Here is an 18965-nt window from a genome sequence, read left to right as displayed (position 1 = left end):
GAGGTGAGCGTGGGGGGAGACCGCACAGAGGTGAGTGTGGTGAAGACAGTAGAGGTGAGCGTGGGAGAGACCGTACAGAGGTGAGCGTGGAGGAGACCGTACAGAGGTGAGCGTGGAGGAGACCGTACAGAGGTGAGCGTGGAGGAGACCGTACAGAGGTGAGTGTGGAGGAGACCGTACAGAGGTGAGCGTGGGGGAGACCGTACAGAGGTGAGCGTGGAGGAGACCGTACAGAGGTGAGCGTGGAGGAGACCGTACAGAGGTGAGCGTGGAGGAGACTGTACAGAGGTGAGCGTGGGGGAGACCGTACAGAGGTGAGCGTGGGGGAGACCGTATAGAGGTGAGAGTGGGGGAGACCGTACAGAGGCGAGGGTGGAGGAGACCGTATAGAGGTGAGCGTGGGGGAGACCGTACAGAGGTGAGCGTGGAGGAGACCGTACAGAGGTGAGCGTGGAGGAGACTGTACAGAGGTGAGCGTGGGGGAGACCGTACAGAGGTGAGCGTGGAGGAGACCGTACAGAGGTGAGCGTGGAGGAGACTGTACAGAGGTGAGCGTGGGGGAGACCGTACAGAGGTGAGCGTGGAGGAGACTGTACAGAGGCGAGGGTGGAGGAGACCGTATAGAGGTGAGCGTGGGGGAGACCGTACAGAGGTGAGGGTGGAGGAGACCGTACAGAGGTGAGCGTGGGGAAGACCGTATAGAGGTGAGCGTGGAGGAGACCGTACAGAGGTGAGCGTGGGGGAGACCGTACAGAGGTGAGCGTGGAGGAGACCGTACAGAGGTGAGGGTGGGGGAGAACGTACAGAGGTGAGCGTGGAGGAGACCGTACAGAGGTGAGCGTGGGGGAGACCGTACAGAGAAGCGCGTGGAGGAGACCGTACAGAGGTGAGCGTGGGGGAGACCGTACAGAGGTGAGCGTGGAGGAGACCGTACAGAGGTGAGCGTGGAGGAGACCGTACAGAGGTGAGCGTGGAGGAGACCGTACAGAGGTGAGAGTGGAGGAGACCGTACAGAGGTGAGCGTGGGGGAGACCGTACCGAGGTGAGCGTGGAGGAGACCGTACAGAGGTGAGCGTGGGGGAGACCGTACAGAGGTGAGCGTGGGGGAGACCGTACAGAGGTGAGCGTGGAGGAGACTGTACAAAGGTGAGGGTGGGGGAGACCGTACAGAGGTGAGCGTGGGGGAGACCGTACAGAGGTGAGCGTGGAGGAGACCGTATAGAGGTGAGCGTGGGAGACCGTACAGAGGTGAGCGTGGAGGAGACCGTACAGAGGTGAGGGTGGGGGAGACCGTACAGAGGTAAGCGTGGAGGAGACCGTACAGAGGTGAGCGTGGGGGAGACCGTACAGAGGTAAGGGTGGGGGAGACCGTACAGAGGTGAGCGTGGAGGAGAACGTACAGAGGTGAGGGTGGGGGAGACCGTACAGAGGTGAGCGTGGAGGAGACCGTACAGAGGTGAGGGTGGGGGAGACCGTACAGAGGTGAGCGTGGGAGACCGCACAGAGGTGAGCGTGGAGGAGACCCTACAGAGGTGAGGGTGGGGGAGACCGTACAGAGGTGAGCGTGGGGGAGACCGTGTGGTGTTGTGTGTGGGTGAATGTGTGCAGACATGTGCGTGGTGGAGATTATGCAGTGTGGCCAGAGAGGTGTGAGGGGGATATATGTATTTATTATCCCACACAATGACAGAACTTAAGGTGACCTGATCCACATGGACACAATCACCACGAGCAGACATCCTCCGTCCAGGACATTGATGGATGTGGCCAGAGAGGTCCATGTGAGCAGCTACAGAGCTGCATGCAGATTATTTCCCTGATTTCAAGGAGGAGAAAGCGATGGTAACGGATCATAAAATAATGATCCTCAGAACCGCACTGTTCAATGTGACATACATAAGTACACAACGTATAAACCTTTACTGTCATGGCTTCCATATTATTATTATTATTATTATTATTAATTTTTATTTATAGGGCGCCACAAAGTATCCGTAGCGCCGTACAAGGACAAACAATGGCACAGTACAAGGTGAAACAGCACAGTACAAGTAACAGTAAGCACTATAACTCTGGGGGCTCAGGCACAGCATGAAAGAGAGGGAGGGAGGGGAAAAGTGAGTATAGGCAGGTAACTATGGCCCAAGAGGGTGGGCACGGATGACAGGTTGAGAGTCACTGAGGGGAGCGGAGAGAAGCGAGAGGAGACAGAGGGCAGAGGAACCGAGAGGAGGTGAGCAGAGTAGCTGGAGAGCGCAGTTAAAAGTGATGGAAACAGGAGGTAGGAGAGCCCTGCTCAAAGGAGCGAACAATCTAAAGGGAGGGGAAGACAGACAGACATATGGATGAGACGGAGAGACGGGAGAAACGGAGACGGAGTTGAGGAAGGGGGAGAAGGGAAGAAGGGATGAGAAAGAGAGGTAGCCGACCGGTGGGAGTTTAGGCATGAGACTGGAAGGCTTTAAGGAAAAGGTGGGTTTTTAATGTTCGTTTGAAAGAGGACAGATTAGGGGAAGTTCTGATGGAGCGGGGGAGCTTGTTCCAATGGAGAGGAGCGGCGCGGGAGAAGTCTTGGATACGTGCATGAGAGGAGGTAATCAGAGGGGAAGAGAGGCGACGATCATTGGACGATCGCAGTGGGCGGGAGGGAGTGTGAATAGAGATAAGGTTAGAGATGTAGGGAGCAGTGGAGTTGGCGAGGGCCTTGTAAGTCAGAGTGAGGAGCTTAAAAAGGATTCTGTAGGGGAAGAGGAGCCAGTGAAGGGCTTGGTAGAGTGGGGAGACAGAGGTGGAACGGCGAGAGAGGAAAATAAGCCTAGCAGCGGCGTTAAGTACAGATCTAAGGGGAGCGAGATTAGAGAGGGGGAGGCCGATAAGGAGAAGGTTGCAGTAGTCCAAGCGGGAGATGATCAGAGAGTGGACGAGAGATTTGGTGGCATCCTGGGAGAGGAAGGCCCGAATGCGGGCAATGTTGCGAAGCTGGAAACGGCAGGATTTGGCGAGAGAGTGAATGTGAGGGGCAAAGGAGAGAGAGGAGTCGAGGATGACACCTATGCAGCGGAGTTGGGGAACAGGGGAGATAGATGAGTTGTCAACATTGATAGAGAGGTCAGAGGGGAAGGAGGTACGAGAGGGAGGAAAGACAATGAGTTCAGTTTTAGCAAGATTGAGTTTAAGAAATCTAGAGGACATCCAGGAGGAGATGGCAGAGAGGCATGCGGATACCCTGGAGAGAAGGGATGGAGAGAGATCAGGAGAGGAAAGGTAGAGTTGAGTGTCATCAGCATAGAGGTGGTACTTGAGGCCGAAGGAGCTGATGAGTGCACCCAGAGAAGAGGTGTATAGTGAGAATAGTAAGGGTCCAAGGACAGAGCCCTGAGGGACCCCGACTGGAAGGGAGGAAGATGGGGAGAGAGAATCAGAGGTGGAAACAGAGAAGGAACGGTCGGCAAGGTAAGAGTTGAACCAGGAGAGGACGGTACCGGAGAGGCCAATGGACTCAAGGGTGTGAAGCAGGAGGGGGTGGTCAACGGTGTCAAAGGCCGCTGAGAGGTCGAGGAGAATCAGGAGGGAGTAGTGGCCCAGGGCTTTAGCCGAGAGGAGATCGTTCGTAACTTGAGCCAGGACAGTTTCAGTGGAATGGAGGGGGCGGAAGCCTGATTGGAGAGGTTCAAGGAGGGAGTGTTTAGAGAGGTAGGTGGAGAGACGGTTGCAGACAAGTCTCTCGAGTATTTTGGAAGCAAATGGGAGAAGGGAAATGGGGCGCTAATTAGAGAGTGAGGTGGGGTCAAGGTTGGGTTTCTTGAGAATGGGTGAGACAAGAGCATGTTTAAAGGCGGAGGGGAAGATGCCGGTGGAGAAGGACAGATTAAAGAGGTGACCGAGGTGGGAGCAGGTGGAGGCGGAAAGGGAGCGAAGAAGGTGAGAAGGGATGGGGTCCTGGGGGCAGGTAGAAGGGGGGAAAGAAGAAATGAGAGAGTGGACTTCCTCACCCAAGGTGGGGCGGAAGGAGAGAAGGAGTTGGTGGCTGGGGGGAGAGTGGAGGGGGGAGGAAGGGCGAGAGGGGGGGTGGCGGAAGAGTGGGTGGAGGAGGAGATTTCAAGTCTGATGGCCGCGATTTTAGAGGAGAAAAAGGTGGTGAAGTCAGTGGCAGATAAGGAGGGGGGGAGGGGGGGGGGGAGACAGGAGAGTGTTAAAGGTAGCGAAGAGGCGGCGGGGGTTGGAGGACAGGGAGGAGATGAGGGATTTAAAGAAGGATTGCTTAGCGAGCGAGAGGGCAGAGCTGTAAGAGGAGAGGATAAACTTGAAGTGGAGGAAATCAGCCAGGGAGCGAGATTTTCTCCAGTGGCGTTCGGCAGTACGAGAGCATTTTTGGAGGAAGCAGGTAAGATTGGAGTGCCAGGGTTGGGGATTGGAGCAGCGAAGGTGGATGGGCTGGGCAGGGGCGACCGCATCAAGGGCGGAGAAGAGGGTTTGGTTATAGAGGGAGGCCGCCTGATTAGGGCAGGACAGGGTGGAAAGGGGAGAGAGGAGAGTTTCGAGAGAAGAGGATAGAATAGCAGGATCAAGGGTGTCGAGATCGCGCCTGGACCGGGTAGATTTGGGTGGGGGGAGGGGTTCAGGAGTAGAGGAGAGAAAGAATGAGAGGAGATGGTGGTCCGAGAGTGGAAAGTGGGAGATAGAGAAGTCGGACAGACTGCAACGGTGGAAGAAGACAAGGTCAAGGGAGTGACCAAGGCAGTGGGTAGAAGAGGAGGTCCATTGGGAGAGGCTAAGGGAGAAAGAAAGGGCAAGGAGTTTGACGTAAGCAGGGTCGGTGGGGTTGTCAATAGGGATATTGAAGTCGCCGAGGATAATGGAGGGGATGTCAGAGGAGAGGTGGTGTGGGAGCCAGGCAGCAAAGTTGTCAAGGAAAAGGGAGGAGGGCCCAGGGGGACGGTATATGACAGAGACGCGGAGATGAATGGGGTAGAAGAGACGGATAGAGTGGACTTCAAAAGAGGAGAAGGAGAGGGAAGGTTCAGGAGGAATGAGTCTGAAAGTACAGGTGGAGGATAGGAGAATGCCCACTCCACCGCCTGGGCGGTCTCCAGGTCTGGAGACCGGTGACATCATATGTCACAGATGATGCCATTAATTAAGGGCGTGATCCAAAGCTGCTTTAAGGTGACGCTTTTTCTTCTCAACATAAGAATTCCCAGCTAGGACCACAATCTAGCAGATGGTCACGCAAAGCTTTTCCACAAAACAGTTTATTATTTTCATATTACAAATAAACAAGGACTGAAACAGGACTAAAATGTTACCTTTTATTCATTCCTACAGATAAGGCGGTGAAGCACGGTGGTAGAGTTAGGGGTGTTTGCGGCGACATGTACAAAGTTGCACATGAGGTCAGAAATTGAACCCCTACTTGTGCCCCCGGTGGGAGATTTAGGGGGGGTCTTTGAGGTGTTCACAGTCTGTCTCCAGATCATACATGACCAATGGATGCACACGGGTAAATGTAGGCATTCGGCAGTCAAGAACGCGCAATAAAATGCGCTGCGCTTACGTATTTTGCATTAGTAAACAACCACTTAGTTTTCTTTACAAATGTCGATAACGAACCATTATGAACTTTGTTTCACCTCTATGCTGAATTTCACTGATCTTCCTGAAGTCATTGAAGCTGCTGGGACCTGTGATGAAGACTCTAGAACATTCCATCCTCCATGTTTATTACACCCATACGTCAAGTCGGGTGACACCTGGACATTCTATGTGGTTTATCTCTGCAGTTACGTCTCCTCTTTACCTTGTGGCAAAATACTTTCTCTTTTTACTAAACTATACCCAAGGCCGGTTCCGGAACATTACACCGAAACGTGTCACCTGCCAGGGACAGTTAGCAGCATCAACAGGGGGCACCCATACGATACTCATTAACTATTTCAGTGCATGCAACGAACACAAAGACTCGAAGCAAGAATTTATATATATCATCATCATCATCATTATTATTTATTTATATAGCACCAGCAGATTCCGTAGCGCTTTACAATTGGGACCAAACATTAATAAAACAATACTGGGTAATACATACAGACAGAGAGGTAAGAGGGCCCTGCTCGCAAGCCTACAATCTATGGGATTACAATCTATATATACCCCAAAGGATAATAATAATTGCATTTATTTCCCATTTGTCTATAGTCTTATGGTTGAAAAACAGCATTTAAAACACACAGACGTCTCTGCAGGATTGAGGGATGGATGACACTGTTGTAGCAAAGACACAAAAGGACTGATTCATTAAGGAACTTAAATTAAAAAGTTTCTTATTTAAGTCTCCTGGACAAAACCATGTTACAATACAAGGGGTGCAAATTAGTTTTCTGTTTTGCACATAAGTTAAATAATGACTGTTTTGTAATATAGCACACAAATACTTGATAGCTTATTTGTACACTGAAATTTAAAGTTGATATTTGTGCGCTACATGACAAAACAGTCAGTATTTAACTTATGCGCAAAACAGAAAACTAGTTTACACCCCTTGCATTGTAACATGGTTTTGTCTAGGAGACTTAAATAAGAAACTTCTTAATTTAAGTTCCTTAATGAATCAGGCCCAAAAAGAGTAATTGTAGCTGCTGAACAAGTCGTATTGTAGAGAAGCAGGAAGGGGGGAGAGGGGGGGGGGGGGGGGGTGGTGAAAGCTCAGACTGCTTTTTGTTCAAGTCAAAATGATACACGTCTGCTAACATCTCCGGTTCACAAGTAGATAGGTTAGGAACAAAGTAAATAGAGGCTTTTTAGTATAAGAAGGTAAAACAATCGTGGTTTATAACAAGAATATATCTTTCCTGTACATCGATTTTCACGGCTAAAAGGAGAATGCGAGAACCAATGTGCAAATTACTGTAAGTTCAGAGAACAGTGGTCAGTAAAGAAATCAAATCTGCAGCATCTAGAACCCAAAGTTCATCACAGCTGAGAAGATACTGACATTAGGCTGATCGTGGAAAACCAATTACTAGAAATGTTTGTGTTCCTGTCCTGTAATCTTATCAATGTGGGACGGTCATTCCTGGTACTGTAAGATCTCATCAGTGTGGGAAGGACGAATTTCTGTAACTTTCCTGACATAAAAGCAACTGAACCCCTCACATGATCAAAAATACAGCGCTAATTACCCGAAAATGCACTACAAATAGTAATGTAAATATTATTAAAGTTTCTCACAAATCATCAGTACAAATATATATAATTATAATATGACAATCACATGAGGCAGTACACATGAAACGCTGATAATCAGGAGGGTAGGGGTTAAAATAATTCCTGCAGACTTACTGCAGATGTACTTCATAGACCACTAATCAGACTAATTAAAGAGCTTGGTTTGTTTGTCATGGGACCCCTGGAGGGGGTATAAGCAGAATCCTGTACAGGAACCCGTCATCTGCTATCGACATCACAGTCATCACTGTTACAGATTGTAGTTACATTGTTACTGTTACATTGTTACAGATACATTTACATTGTTACAGTAACAGTTACCTTGTTACATACTGCAGTTACATTGTTACAGTTACATACTGCAGTTACATTGTTACAGTTATATTGTTACAATAACAGTTACATACTGCAGTTACATTGTTACAGTTATAGTGTTACAATAACAGTTACATTGGGCCAATTAGTTACATACTGTAGTTACATTGTTACAATTAGTTACATTGCTACAGTTACATTGCTACAGTTACATTGTTACAGTTCTATTGTTACAATAACAGTTACATACTGCAGTTACATTGTTACAGTTCTATTGTTACAATAACAGTTACATACTGCAGTTACATTGTTACAGTTACATTGTTACAATAACAGTTACATACTGCAGTTACATTGTTACAGTTATATTGTTACAATAACAGTTACATACTGCAGTTACATTGTTACAGTTCTATTGTTACAATAACAGTTACATACTGCAGTTACATTGTTACAGTTACATTGTTACAATAACAGTTACATACTGCAGTTACATTGTTACAGTTCTATTGTTACAATAACAGTTACATACTGCAGTTACATTGTTACAGTTCTATTGTTACAATAACAGTTACATACTGCAGTTACATTGTTACAATAACAGTTACATACTGCAGTTACATTGTTACAGTTATATTGTTATCATTATCATCATCATCATCAACATTTATTTATATAGCGCCAGCAAATTCCGTAGCGCTTTACAATTGGGAACAAACATTAATAAGACAATACTGGGTAATACATACAGAGAGGTAAGAGAACCCTGCTCGAAAGCTTACAATCTATAGGACAATGGGAGTTAGAAATTGTTACAGTTACATACAATTATTGCAACTATAGAGAATCTTCTATCACTGCCACTTACTGATATTCCGCTCCCCGGTGATACCGGCTGCCAGAGCACTTATTCTCCAATTGTTATTCTGGAACTACAAGTTCCAGCATGCACTGCCATTCATTATCTGGAAGAGCACTTGTTGAACCACAAGTGCCAGCATACACTTTCAATGGCTGCCAGGGCATGCTGGAACATGTAGTTCTCCATTAGTCAAAAAAGAAAAACCACAGTCACGTATTTTTAAATATAATTTAATGGAATAAAACACAGAATCCCTCGTCCATCACCGTAATGTAGAATGACATCATCAGCTGGATGGTCAGCCCGGGTCTGCTGGATGGAGTAAAGATGGCAGAAATCACAACATTTGGTTTTATTCAGGCTATTATAATACGATATTGCACTAAGCTGTGGTCTTCCTCTCAGGTGGGTCAGAGTGGGACACCCGCATCTTAACGTGCACTTTACATGCCATGTTAGAAGAGCAGCAGATCCAAATATTCCATGTTTCAGCTGATTTGTTACAGCGGCGTCGGCCACCCTGCGGCTCTTTGTACCCAGCCGGGAGCAAGACCTGAACATGGCGGTCCGGTCGCCGGCAGCCACTCTGCGGCTCTTTGTACCCAGCCGGGAGCAAGACCTGAACATGGTGGTCCGGTCGCCGGCAGCCACTCTGCGGCTCTTTATACCCAGCCGGGAGCAAGACCTGAACATGGGGGTCCGGTCGCCGGCAGCCACCCTGCGGCTCTTTATACCCAGCCGGGAGCAAGACCTGAACATGGTGGTCCAGTCGCCGGCAGCCACTCTGCGGCTCTTTGTACCCAGCCGGGAGCAAGACCTGAACATGGTGGTCCGGTCGCCGGCAGTCACCCTGCGGCTCTTTGTACCCAGCCGGGAGCAAGACCTGAACATGGTGGTCCGGTCGCCGGCAGTCACCCTGCGGCTCTTTATACCCAGCCGGGAGCAAGACCTGAACATGGCAGTCCGGTCGCCGGCAGCCACTCTGCGGCTCTTTGTACCCAGCCGGGAGCAAGACCTGAACATGGTGGTCCGGTCGCCGGCAGCCACTCTGCGGCTCTTTATACCCAGCCGGGAGCAAGACCTGAACATGGTGGTCCGGTCACCGGCAGCCACTCTGCGGCTCTTTGTACCCAGCCGGGAGCAAGACCTGAACATGGTGGTCCGGTCACCGGCAGCCACCCTGCGGCTCTTTGTACCCAGCTGGGAGCAAGACCTGAACATGGTGGTCCGGTCACCGGCAGCCACCCTGCGGCTCTTTGTACCCAGCCGGGAGCAAGACCTGAACATGGTGGTCCGGTCGCCGGCAGTCACCCTGCGGCTCTTTATACCCAGCCGGGAGCAAGACCTGAACATGGCAGTCCGGTCGCCGGCAGCCACTCTGCGGCTCTTTGTACCCAGCCGGGAGCAAGACCTGAACATGGTGGTCCGGTCGCCGGCAGCCACTCTGCGGCTCTTTGTACCAAGCCGGGAGCAAGACCTGAACATGGTGGTCCGGTCACCGGCAGCCACTCTGCGGCTCTTTGTACCCAGCCAGGAGCAAGACCTGAACATGGTGGTCCGGTCACCGGCAGTCACCCTGCGGCTCTTTATACCCAGCCGGGAGCAAGACCTGAACATGGTGGTCCGGTCACCGGCAGTCACCCTGCGGCTCTTTATACCCAGCCGGGAGCAAGACCTGAACATGGTGGTCCGGTCGCCGGCAGCCACTCTGCGGCTCTTTGTACCCAGCCGGGAGCAAGACCTGAACATGGTGGTCCGGTCGCCGGCAGCCACTCTGCGGCTCTTTGTACCCAGCCGGGAGCAAGACCTGAACATGGTGGTCCGGTCGCCGGCAGTCACCCTGCGGCTCTTTGTACCCAGCCGGGAGCAAGACCTGAACATGGTGGTCCGGTCGCCGGCAGTCACCCTGCGGCTCTTTGTACCCAGCCGGGAGCAAGACCTGAACATGGTGGTCCGGTCGCCGGCAGCCACTCTGTGGTCATGAGACCCCTCTGCCCAACGCAGGGAGGTCACAGTATCAGGGAGGGCTGATGAGACCGTGTAGCGCACTCACTCTCCATCCTCTGTGTGTGCGGTGTAAGAGGTAAGTGAGGAGTATGTTGTTAGATTCAATGGGGCATATTTAAGAAATCACGGTAGTGCACTATCGTGCACTTACCGTGGAAATAAGGTCCCGATGTGCCCTCCGCAAATTTATTAAAGGTGCATCGCAGCAGATATCATGGATATCTGCTGCTTTGCACTCCTCATCGTTTTTGCGAGCAGTCACCATTCTACAGTATGGTGAATGCTCCCGGCCGCAATCCAACAAGTCCCGAAAAACATTTTTTTCGGGAACTTGTCATGTTAATGTACCAGCTGTAGCTGAAGCTGGGCTGGCGTACATTATCAAAATTGAAAAAATCCAATGCTGTCAGCTCTGCTCTGAAGAGCAGAGCTGGACAGCGCATGTGTGGAGGGATCACATGATCCCTCCCTGTCACTCACCGTTCGCTCTCTGCAACGATAGTTGCAGAGACAGAGAGGGGATCTTTGTGCGCATGTGCAGTTGAAGAATGAAGAGAATGAGGAACACCTGGAGGAGAGCCTAGAGACAGCGCATCCGAAGAGGACATGGTAAGTGTGATTTTTTTTATCACAGAAACAGCATCTTATCGGAACTGCTGTATCTGTGATAAAAAAAAGGTCTGATGGCAGATAAGGGGCATGTGGGGAGATCTGATGGGCATATAAAGAGGATGGAGGTTCAGCTACTGTGAAGAGACTATAAGAAGCCCCTTGAACCCTCCTCCACTAGACCCAGAACTGTGCAGATTTGCTGATTGTGAACATTTTAGCAATTTTTGCTATTTTCTTTTTAACTTAGCAAGATATTGTAAGTAACGTTATATTATCTATGTACGAGTGTATGGTGTGTATGTGTGTTTACGCTGTGTATATGTATGTACGAGTGTATGGTGTGTATGTGTGTTTACGCTGTGTATATGTATGTACGAGTGTATGGTGTGTATGTGTGTTTACGCTGTGTATATGTATGTACACACATGAGAGGTAGAGTTGTCCCTTTGCAGTATCTATAGATAATTTTAGCTCTGTGACCGGTTAGATACAGCTCAGGATTGATATAGTAAGAAAACAACCTGTTTCTCTCTCCTAACCAGCGCTCGCCCCAAGGATCTTGATATGAGAAATGTCTGTCTTGAATTTCTCTCCCCGTTGGACAGAGACCTAAGAATGTGCTCGTTATACATCATAATCCCCAGGAGAGGTAAATGGCGCCTCTGCCGGAGAAACTGGCGCTATGACGCCACTATGCCAGGTCATACAGCGCCGCAGGAGAAGATGCGGAGTGAAGATCTGTCTCTCACCGTAACGTGACTGTTCCTTTAGTGTTCGCTGATTAAAGGTCCTGTTACTTCAGCAGGATCTGCAGAACAGTCACCAGCTGTGATTTGTGTTACCCTGATGTAACCCCACAAGCTCTTTAATGAAAAGTAATGACCTAACCGTGCAGGACTGTGCCTGTTCTCCGGCATTCTGTACTGTAATACTGTAAATAGGTACAGATGGAGTACCCAGCCCCCACCTTCAACGTCTGCACACAAACAGCCAACGTTACATGCTGGGCAGAGAGGGCAGCGGCCTCGGGCTGCCGTCTCATGAGTGGCGATAGAACTGTCCATTGTACTCTACGCTGTGCTGAGGGGGGGGGGGGGATCATTCTTAGAGGTGAGCTGAAGTTTCCATATAAATCTTTATTGTGGTTACCAGGGCCATCTTAACAACATTATGGGCCCCCGGGCAAAGCAGTGCACCGGGGCCCCTACATATATATATATATATATATATATATATATATATATATATATATATAGATATAGATGTATAGAGATACAGATATAGATATAGATATAGATATATAGAGATAGAGATATAGATATATAGAGATAGAGATATAGATATATAGAGATAGAGATAGATAGATGTATAGAGATACAGATATAGATATATAGAGATACAGATATAGATATAGATATATAGAGATACAGATAGATAAATGTACTTGCTCAGTGACCCTTGAAGGTTTTTTTTTTTTCAGAATTATTTATTCTAATTAAGAGCCGTGCCTATGGGGCCCCCTTGTCCGTGGGGCCCCCGGGCACCTGCCCATCGTGCCTAATAGAAAACATGGCCCTGGTGGTTAGGGGTCTGAGTGATGCCGCAGGTCTCTCCAACATCATCATTAGGACTTTCTTCTAGTAAACACTTTAGAAATAAAAGTACTTACACATTTTGTGGAATTCAATATAGATTATAAATTGATCATCAAAGGTAATGATTAATTCTATATAAAATAGTAAATAAAGGATCGATTCTCATAAAATAAAACAGTATTCAAAACAAAAGAGCTTCAATGTAGAACATGTAAAGCTGGGTACACACTACAGGGTTTTTGTCCAATAATCGGCTCAACCAGCCGACATACGACCGCTCATTCGAAAGTCGGGTCAGTGTGTGTAGTGACACGATGGTCCAAAGTCTGCCCAAATAGACGATTGTCGCCTCATTTGTTTGGTCGTACCGTTCAATTTTTTCCAACCAAACACCAGCCGGTCACGTAGTGTGTGTGCGCTCATACTCATGATCTCCGTAGAGTCTGCAGAGTCGGGCTCTGTTCAGCCGATGCTAGTGATGAATGTCCCGGTGAATAAATGTAGAGAGAGTTGTAGAAGGAATAATTCATTTGTTTGTTCTGAGACAGAATGTTTTGTTTCAGAGTCACAGAAGCTAACGAAATTTGTTAGGACATGTGGATAGCAAGAACAGGAGGTTTAATCAGTGTGACAATAATGAATGAATATTGTGCTGTCATTCTCGGAAGACTAGAGGACCAGATGAAGGACCAGATGAAGAGCACAGATCTGAAGGTAAATCATGTCAGTGTGTACGGATGAATCGTCAGACTGATCGGACCTTCAGTCGTAGATATAATCGTTTGAGATAACACGTCAGTCTGAACAATTCTTCTGCGTACCCAGCTTTAGATCTGAAGACGCTCAGATCTGGTGCTTACAGCCGACAATCCAATTAGCAATATAGCAAATTGTATCCAATCACAGCTACCAATTACGGAGCTCTCATTTGAGCAGGGCCCTCGTACCTCTGTCTGTATTACCCAGTATTGTTTTATTACTGTGTTATTACAATTGTAATGCGCTAAATAAATAAATAAATAAATGACGATGATGATTCAGTGAGACAAGGGGCTAGATTTACTAAGCTGCGGGTTTGAAAAAGTGGGGATGTTGCCTATAGCAACCAATCAGATTCTAGCTTTCATTTATTTAGTACCTTCTAAAAAATGACAGCTAAAATCTGATTGGTTGCTATAGGCAACATCCCCACTTTTTCAAACCCGCAGCTTAGTAAATCTAGCCCAAGGAGTCTGAGTATAAATCAAACAGACTTCAAAAGAAAAACACTGACAAATAATCCACCTGCTATGAAATAATAATTTAACCAACGCGTTTCACTGAACACTGCAATACTCAATAGATACCAATGTTTTCTGCTCCTACTGCTGGCAATAGAAAAACAACCACCAATAATTATCTACCTTACTCTGCTGTAAGTATCTGTCCCATATTTTGTTTGTGCTGGGTATTTATTACAGAGATATTAGACAATTGATATCAAAACGCGTGTCTGATATTGGTACATTCGTACAGAAGATTAGCACTAATGTCGTGTTATGGTGGCCAGTTCTTGGGTTTTGCCAAAATTAAGATGAATCCTGTTATTTGGCACTTGGGTGGGCACCGAGATCATGTTATCACCAGAGAGGACTTTTCTCTGCTTAATAAACAGAGCTCAGAGAGAGAGAGAGAGAGTGATCAATGATGGATAGGGGGAGACGGAGAGAGATATAGAAAGGCTACTGGGAATATAACTAATACTTGGCCATAACCTAGAAGCAATTTCACCAACAATATGAAAGTAAAATGTAAAATTTTTTTTTGGGGGGGGTGGGGGGGTGTATTTTCATAAAACACACAATCCCGATGTAACTGTTTTCTGTCACATGAAGGTTAACAATACAGTTATTGATGGGTCCCTTTGATCTCATCTCCTCTCTGGTCCATGGGTCGCTAGGTTGTGATCATTGGACTGGAATTTATTGGACTCTCATCGTTCCTGGGATGAGCTTTCAAAGGCCCAGAGCAGCCCCCCCTAAATCTCTTAGTACCCAAAGCCTGTTCCTCATCAGGCATCTCCCCAGGGAATGGTTTGAATGAAATCTGGAAGATATGAATGTCACTGTGTATCCCTGTGATTGGTGAGCAGCATCTCTCTTATCTGCATCCCTTATCTGTAGAATCTGTACTGTAGATAAGCACCAAATCCATCCATCCCTAGATACACTGAGACGTGGCACAGATGTCTCCGTCTTATCCGCTCTGTGCACTCCCATGTACGGGTGCCTGTTCCGTGTTCCTACGTGTGCCCTTGTAGACACCAAGCTTCTGTGGGGTGACGTCTGTCATGGGAATGATATGTTAACAGGGTCACTTCAAAATACAGCCGGCTATCACTTAATGAGATGCAGCTACTTCCTTCTAAAATACTGCTGAATCCAGAATAATTTATGTCTCACAGTAACACTAGGGGGACATCTGGGCTACCTTTATTTCCTGGATTATTCCTATTTTTTAGTTGTGCATAGAAATGCCCCTAACGGTACAGAATGTGCATGAATTGCGCATAAGACGCCCCAAACAGGTGCAGTAGCGCAGCTTGCCCGCATCCAGCGGAGATCACTCGCCCAGCTCCACCTCACCCTCCATAATATGCCACGCACTATCCCCTGAAACCAGGAACATATGTACAATAATAAGAACAGGACATTTTCCTGCAGTGGAAACGATCCTTTATGTCAGTGTGATTCACAGAGTGGGCTACACGGTATCATTATGTGTCATTATATGTCGTCCTTTACATATAAAATCTCCCACTGAAGGCGGAGACCCCAAACAACGCCTCAGGGTAACCAGCCGCAAATTGGACAGCTTGTTACTATAATTATTATTATTTAAATAGCATGTACCCTTTTTCCATGGGTACCAGCAGCGCAGACAGATACGTGGTGGGAGAGTTCCTGCTGCCTCCGTTCTACTCCCAGCCGGGGAACAAGCTTAAGTCTCTGGATCAAAGCCCAGCTGAAGGCGGCTTAATGAGGCCTCCTGCTGAAACCACAGCACGAAACAGCAATTTACAGGCACTTCATGGTCTGCACTGCACTCACTTGTAACATGTCCGTGCATCCTCCCCTGGTATCGTTTAGAATGTAAGCTTCATAGTGCGAGGAATTACTGTATATTCCATCATCAATGTCATATGATCATGCTTTAAAGAGACACCACAGTGAGTTTCGAATTTTATAGTTTGCGCTTTTATACATAGGTACTTGCAGTATGTTGTCATGTTTTTCCCACTTTTTGTAGGGTAGCGCTCATTTTAGATCTTTGCTACATCATCATCATCACTATTTAGCGCCACTGATTCCGCAGCGCTGTACAGAGAACTCACTCACACCAGTCCCTGCCCCATTGGGGCTTACAGTCTAAATTCCCTAATACACACACACAGACAGAGAGAAAGAGACTAGGGTCAATTTAACCTACTAGTATGTTTTTGGAGTGTGGGAGGAAACCGGAGGATCCGGAGGAAACCCACGCAAACACGGGGAGAACATACAAACTCCACACAGATAAGGCCATGGTTGGGAATCGAACTCATGACCCCAGTGCTGTGAGGTCATGTGCTAATCACTGAGCCACCGTGCATTCCTAATTTGGTGAACACATGACGGACCATGAGCGCTACTCGCTAACCACGTGATTCCAGCCTTGTGTACATATCTAGTGAGTCTCTACAGAGCTTCGCACATCAGTCATTTCTCACCCTCTTGTTGTATTAATTCAAAGCTCACGCTCCACAGACCACAATGCAGCTAAATAACACTAATACAGCCATCAACTGTTATACAGCACAGAGACATTAATACTCTCATAGGATTATAGATTCCAGCAAAAAGACATTAAAAATGTAGAATTTCGTGCAAAATCTATACGGAATTTTACATAATACAAACATATTTATTTTTATAATTATTTTCCTGTAGGAATCGGTCTCTCCAGAACATCATATTGACTCCTCTTTAGAGCACCTCTTATAATTCTTTATATTATAAATCATATCTGCTCTATTCACCCGTTACCCTCTGCAGAATATTGCCCTATTTCAACAGCCCCTTGACCAATCAAACGCATATTTGATGAATTTTGCAGGACATCTCATACTTAGAAGTCAGGCAATGCAGCACAAATCGTTTATTTAATCCCTTAGCAAATTCACCTTTGTAAGGAGAAATTCCAGCAAAAATATTTTTATGTTTTTGAGACTTTTGAGTATTTGAAAGTCTTTTTCACCTTATCCAATGTGTTTTACAAGTTACTTCTACAAATCGCTAAATCCCAGCGGATCCTGGGCGATAACTTGGCGTTCCAGCCAACCAGAATACGCACATTTTCAGAGCTATTAGTAAGATCTTTGGAATTGGTATCTCAAAATATCTTCGACTTACGGCACTTTTCTTATGCCACTAATTATTACGGCTTCCTGTTGTCGGCTGGAACTTGTCTCAGATGGACTAAACACAATAAATAGATAAATAAATAGACAGAAGGAGGAGCGCTGAGAAGCAGGAATCTAAGGTCATATTAGGGGTACAGTAAAAGTACGACCTGTCTCCCCCATCACATACCTCTTGCACGGCTGTCAGCATGGTAACGTTGTCTCGCTCCCCTGAGGTCAGAGTCTCTAACACAACAACCTGTATGAGAAAGAGAGGAAAACACAACATTAGTAAAGTATTTCAACCCCAGACAGGCAGAGACCTTGTAGTAAAACGGCTCCGTCCCTCTGCAGACGTCTGCGTGTGAAACCGACATGATGGTAGCAGGTGTGCAGGTGTGTGGAGGAATTTAGGATGAGTGAGAGTTTCAGGATCACTGACATGAAGACATTCTTACTTACATTCCTACAGGAACATACCATAGTAAATAACTGCAACTTGACATCTTGGACACTGGACGTGTGGTTATATGTGCAATGTGTTTTGATTCTGACATGTAACATTACAGCTTTCTATTAAAGGGGATAATATGTTTTTTTGCTATGTATTATCCAGTGTGTACAGACATTATAAACACCTCATTTCAGGCCGCATGGAAATGATTTGACGGGTCTGCAGACCTGCGTTACCATGCAGCGCTCCTGCTCCCTGCTAGGCTGCAATCTGCTATATGAGATAGTGGACTATACTGCTGCCCAGTGCTAGCAAACATAGGACATTATACGTGTATTATGGAGGCAGGAGGACTGCATGGAAGCGTTGGTCCGCAAACCAGACAAAGAGTCACCCTGCAGCTCTCCTGCTCCCTGCTAGGCTGCAATCTGCTATATGAGATAGTGGACTATACTGCTGCCCAGTGCTAGCAAACATAGGACATTATACGTGTATTATGGAGGCAGGAGGAAACATTGGTCTGCAGACCTGCGTCACCCTGCAGCTCTCCTGCTCCCTGCTAGGCTGCAATAAGCTCCAGTAAGCCCAGTGCAATCTCTGGGTGACATCTGCTGCAAGTTTGTGCAGCGCAAAACTAGTCTCAGTAACTGTCTCCTGATACAACGTTGTAGGTCTGTTCTTCCTGAGTAAACCATGGCTGGACCTATCTCTTACAATGCTGCTCAGCAGTACACGTGTGGAGGGACAGAAGATGCCGGTGCCCGTGAAGAGGGCGAAGATGACCGGCAGCGCTGTGCCCCTGGAGGGGCTGAAGAGGTCCCCGATGGTGCCCAGCAGGAAGAAAGAAGAGAAGAAGAACTTACCCGTCCATCGATCCAGCGGCGGTGAGTATAACTTCTTTCTTGCAGGTCCTGTGCGCGGGGGAAGGATGAGCCAATCAGGGCTCATCTTTCCCCGCTGGCCAATCAGCGGCCGGATGCGCGAGCCAATCGCGGCTCGCGCCCGGCCATTCAAAAGATTGGCGCCGACGCGAGCCAATCAGCGCTCGCGCCGGCTAATGACGTCACGCCGGCGACTATATAAGTCGCCGGGTGGCGCCATTTTGTCAGAAGTCCGTCGGCGGAGAAGAGAGAGGACGTCTCTGCAAGACGTCCAGCAAGAAGACCAGCGGCAGCGGCGGCAGGGGGCCCTTGTAAGGGCCGTGAGCTACCCTGCCGCCAGAAGACTTCAAGCAAGCCGCCGGAGCGGAGATCGTCGGCGGGGAGCCCTTGTAAGGGCTGAGAGCGCCCCCGCCAAGCAGCCCTCAACAGCGCCGAAGAGGAGAAGAGGCGCCGCCGGCTGGAGGGTCTGGAAGACCCGGAGAAGAAAGGAAGAAGATGGCGTGGCAAGTTGAGTATCCTGCGCAGAGCAGGTAAGTATACTCAACGTTGAATTCGGGCACTAGGCCCGTGGGCACAGTCGGGCACAAGGCCCGTG

At 47.9% G+C, this 18965-nt stretch overlaps 1 protein-coding gene across 3 annotated transcripts in view; it reads right to left on the bottom strand.

Moving 5' to 3' along the window:
- Positions 1–18965, bottom strand: part of LOC142101351 (uncharacterized) — a 189884-nt gene that overhangs the window by 78099 nt on the left and 92820 nt on the right. For all 3 annotated transcript variants that reach the window (XR_012678984.1, XM_075185776.1, XM_075185777.1), the window contains one exon: positions 17226–17294. Coding sequence is in view for 2 of the 3 variants with exons in the window: in XM_075185776.1 (XP_075041877.1) it covers positions 17226–17294 (69 nt within the window). In the remaining variant the exon portion in view is untranslated. The remainder of the gene's footprint in view (positions 1–17225; positions 17295–18965) is intronic.

The sequence above is a fragment of the Mixophyes fleayi genome, chromosome 9 (genome assembly GCF_038048845.1).
Source record: "Mixophyes fleayi isolate aMixFle1 chromosome 9, aMixFle1.hap1, whole genome shotgun sequence".
Classification (NCBI taxonomy): domain Eukaryota; kingdom Metazoa; phylum Chordata; class Amphibia; order Anura; family Limnodynastidae; genus Mixophyes; species Mixophyes fleayi.
The sequence above is the reverse complement of the archived record's forward strand: the minus strand, read 5'-3'. Positions and strand labels throughout refer to the sequence as shown.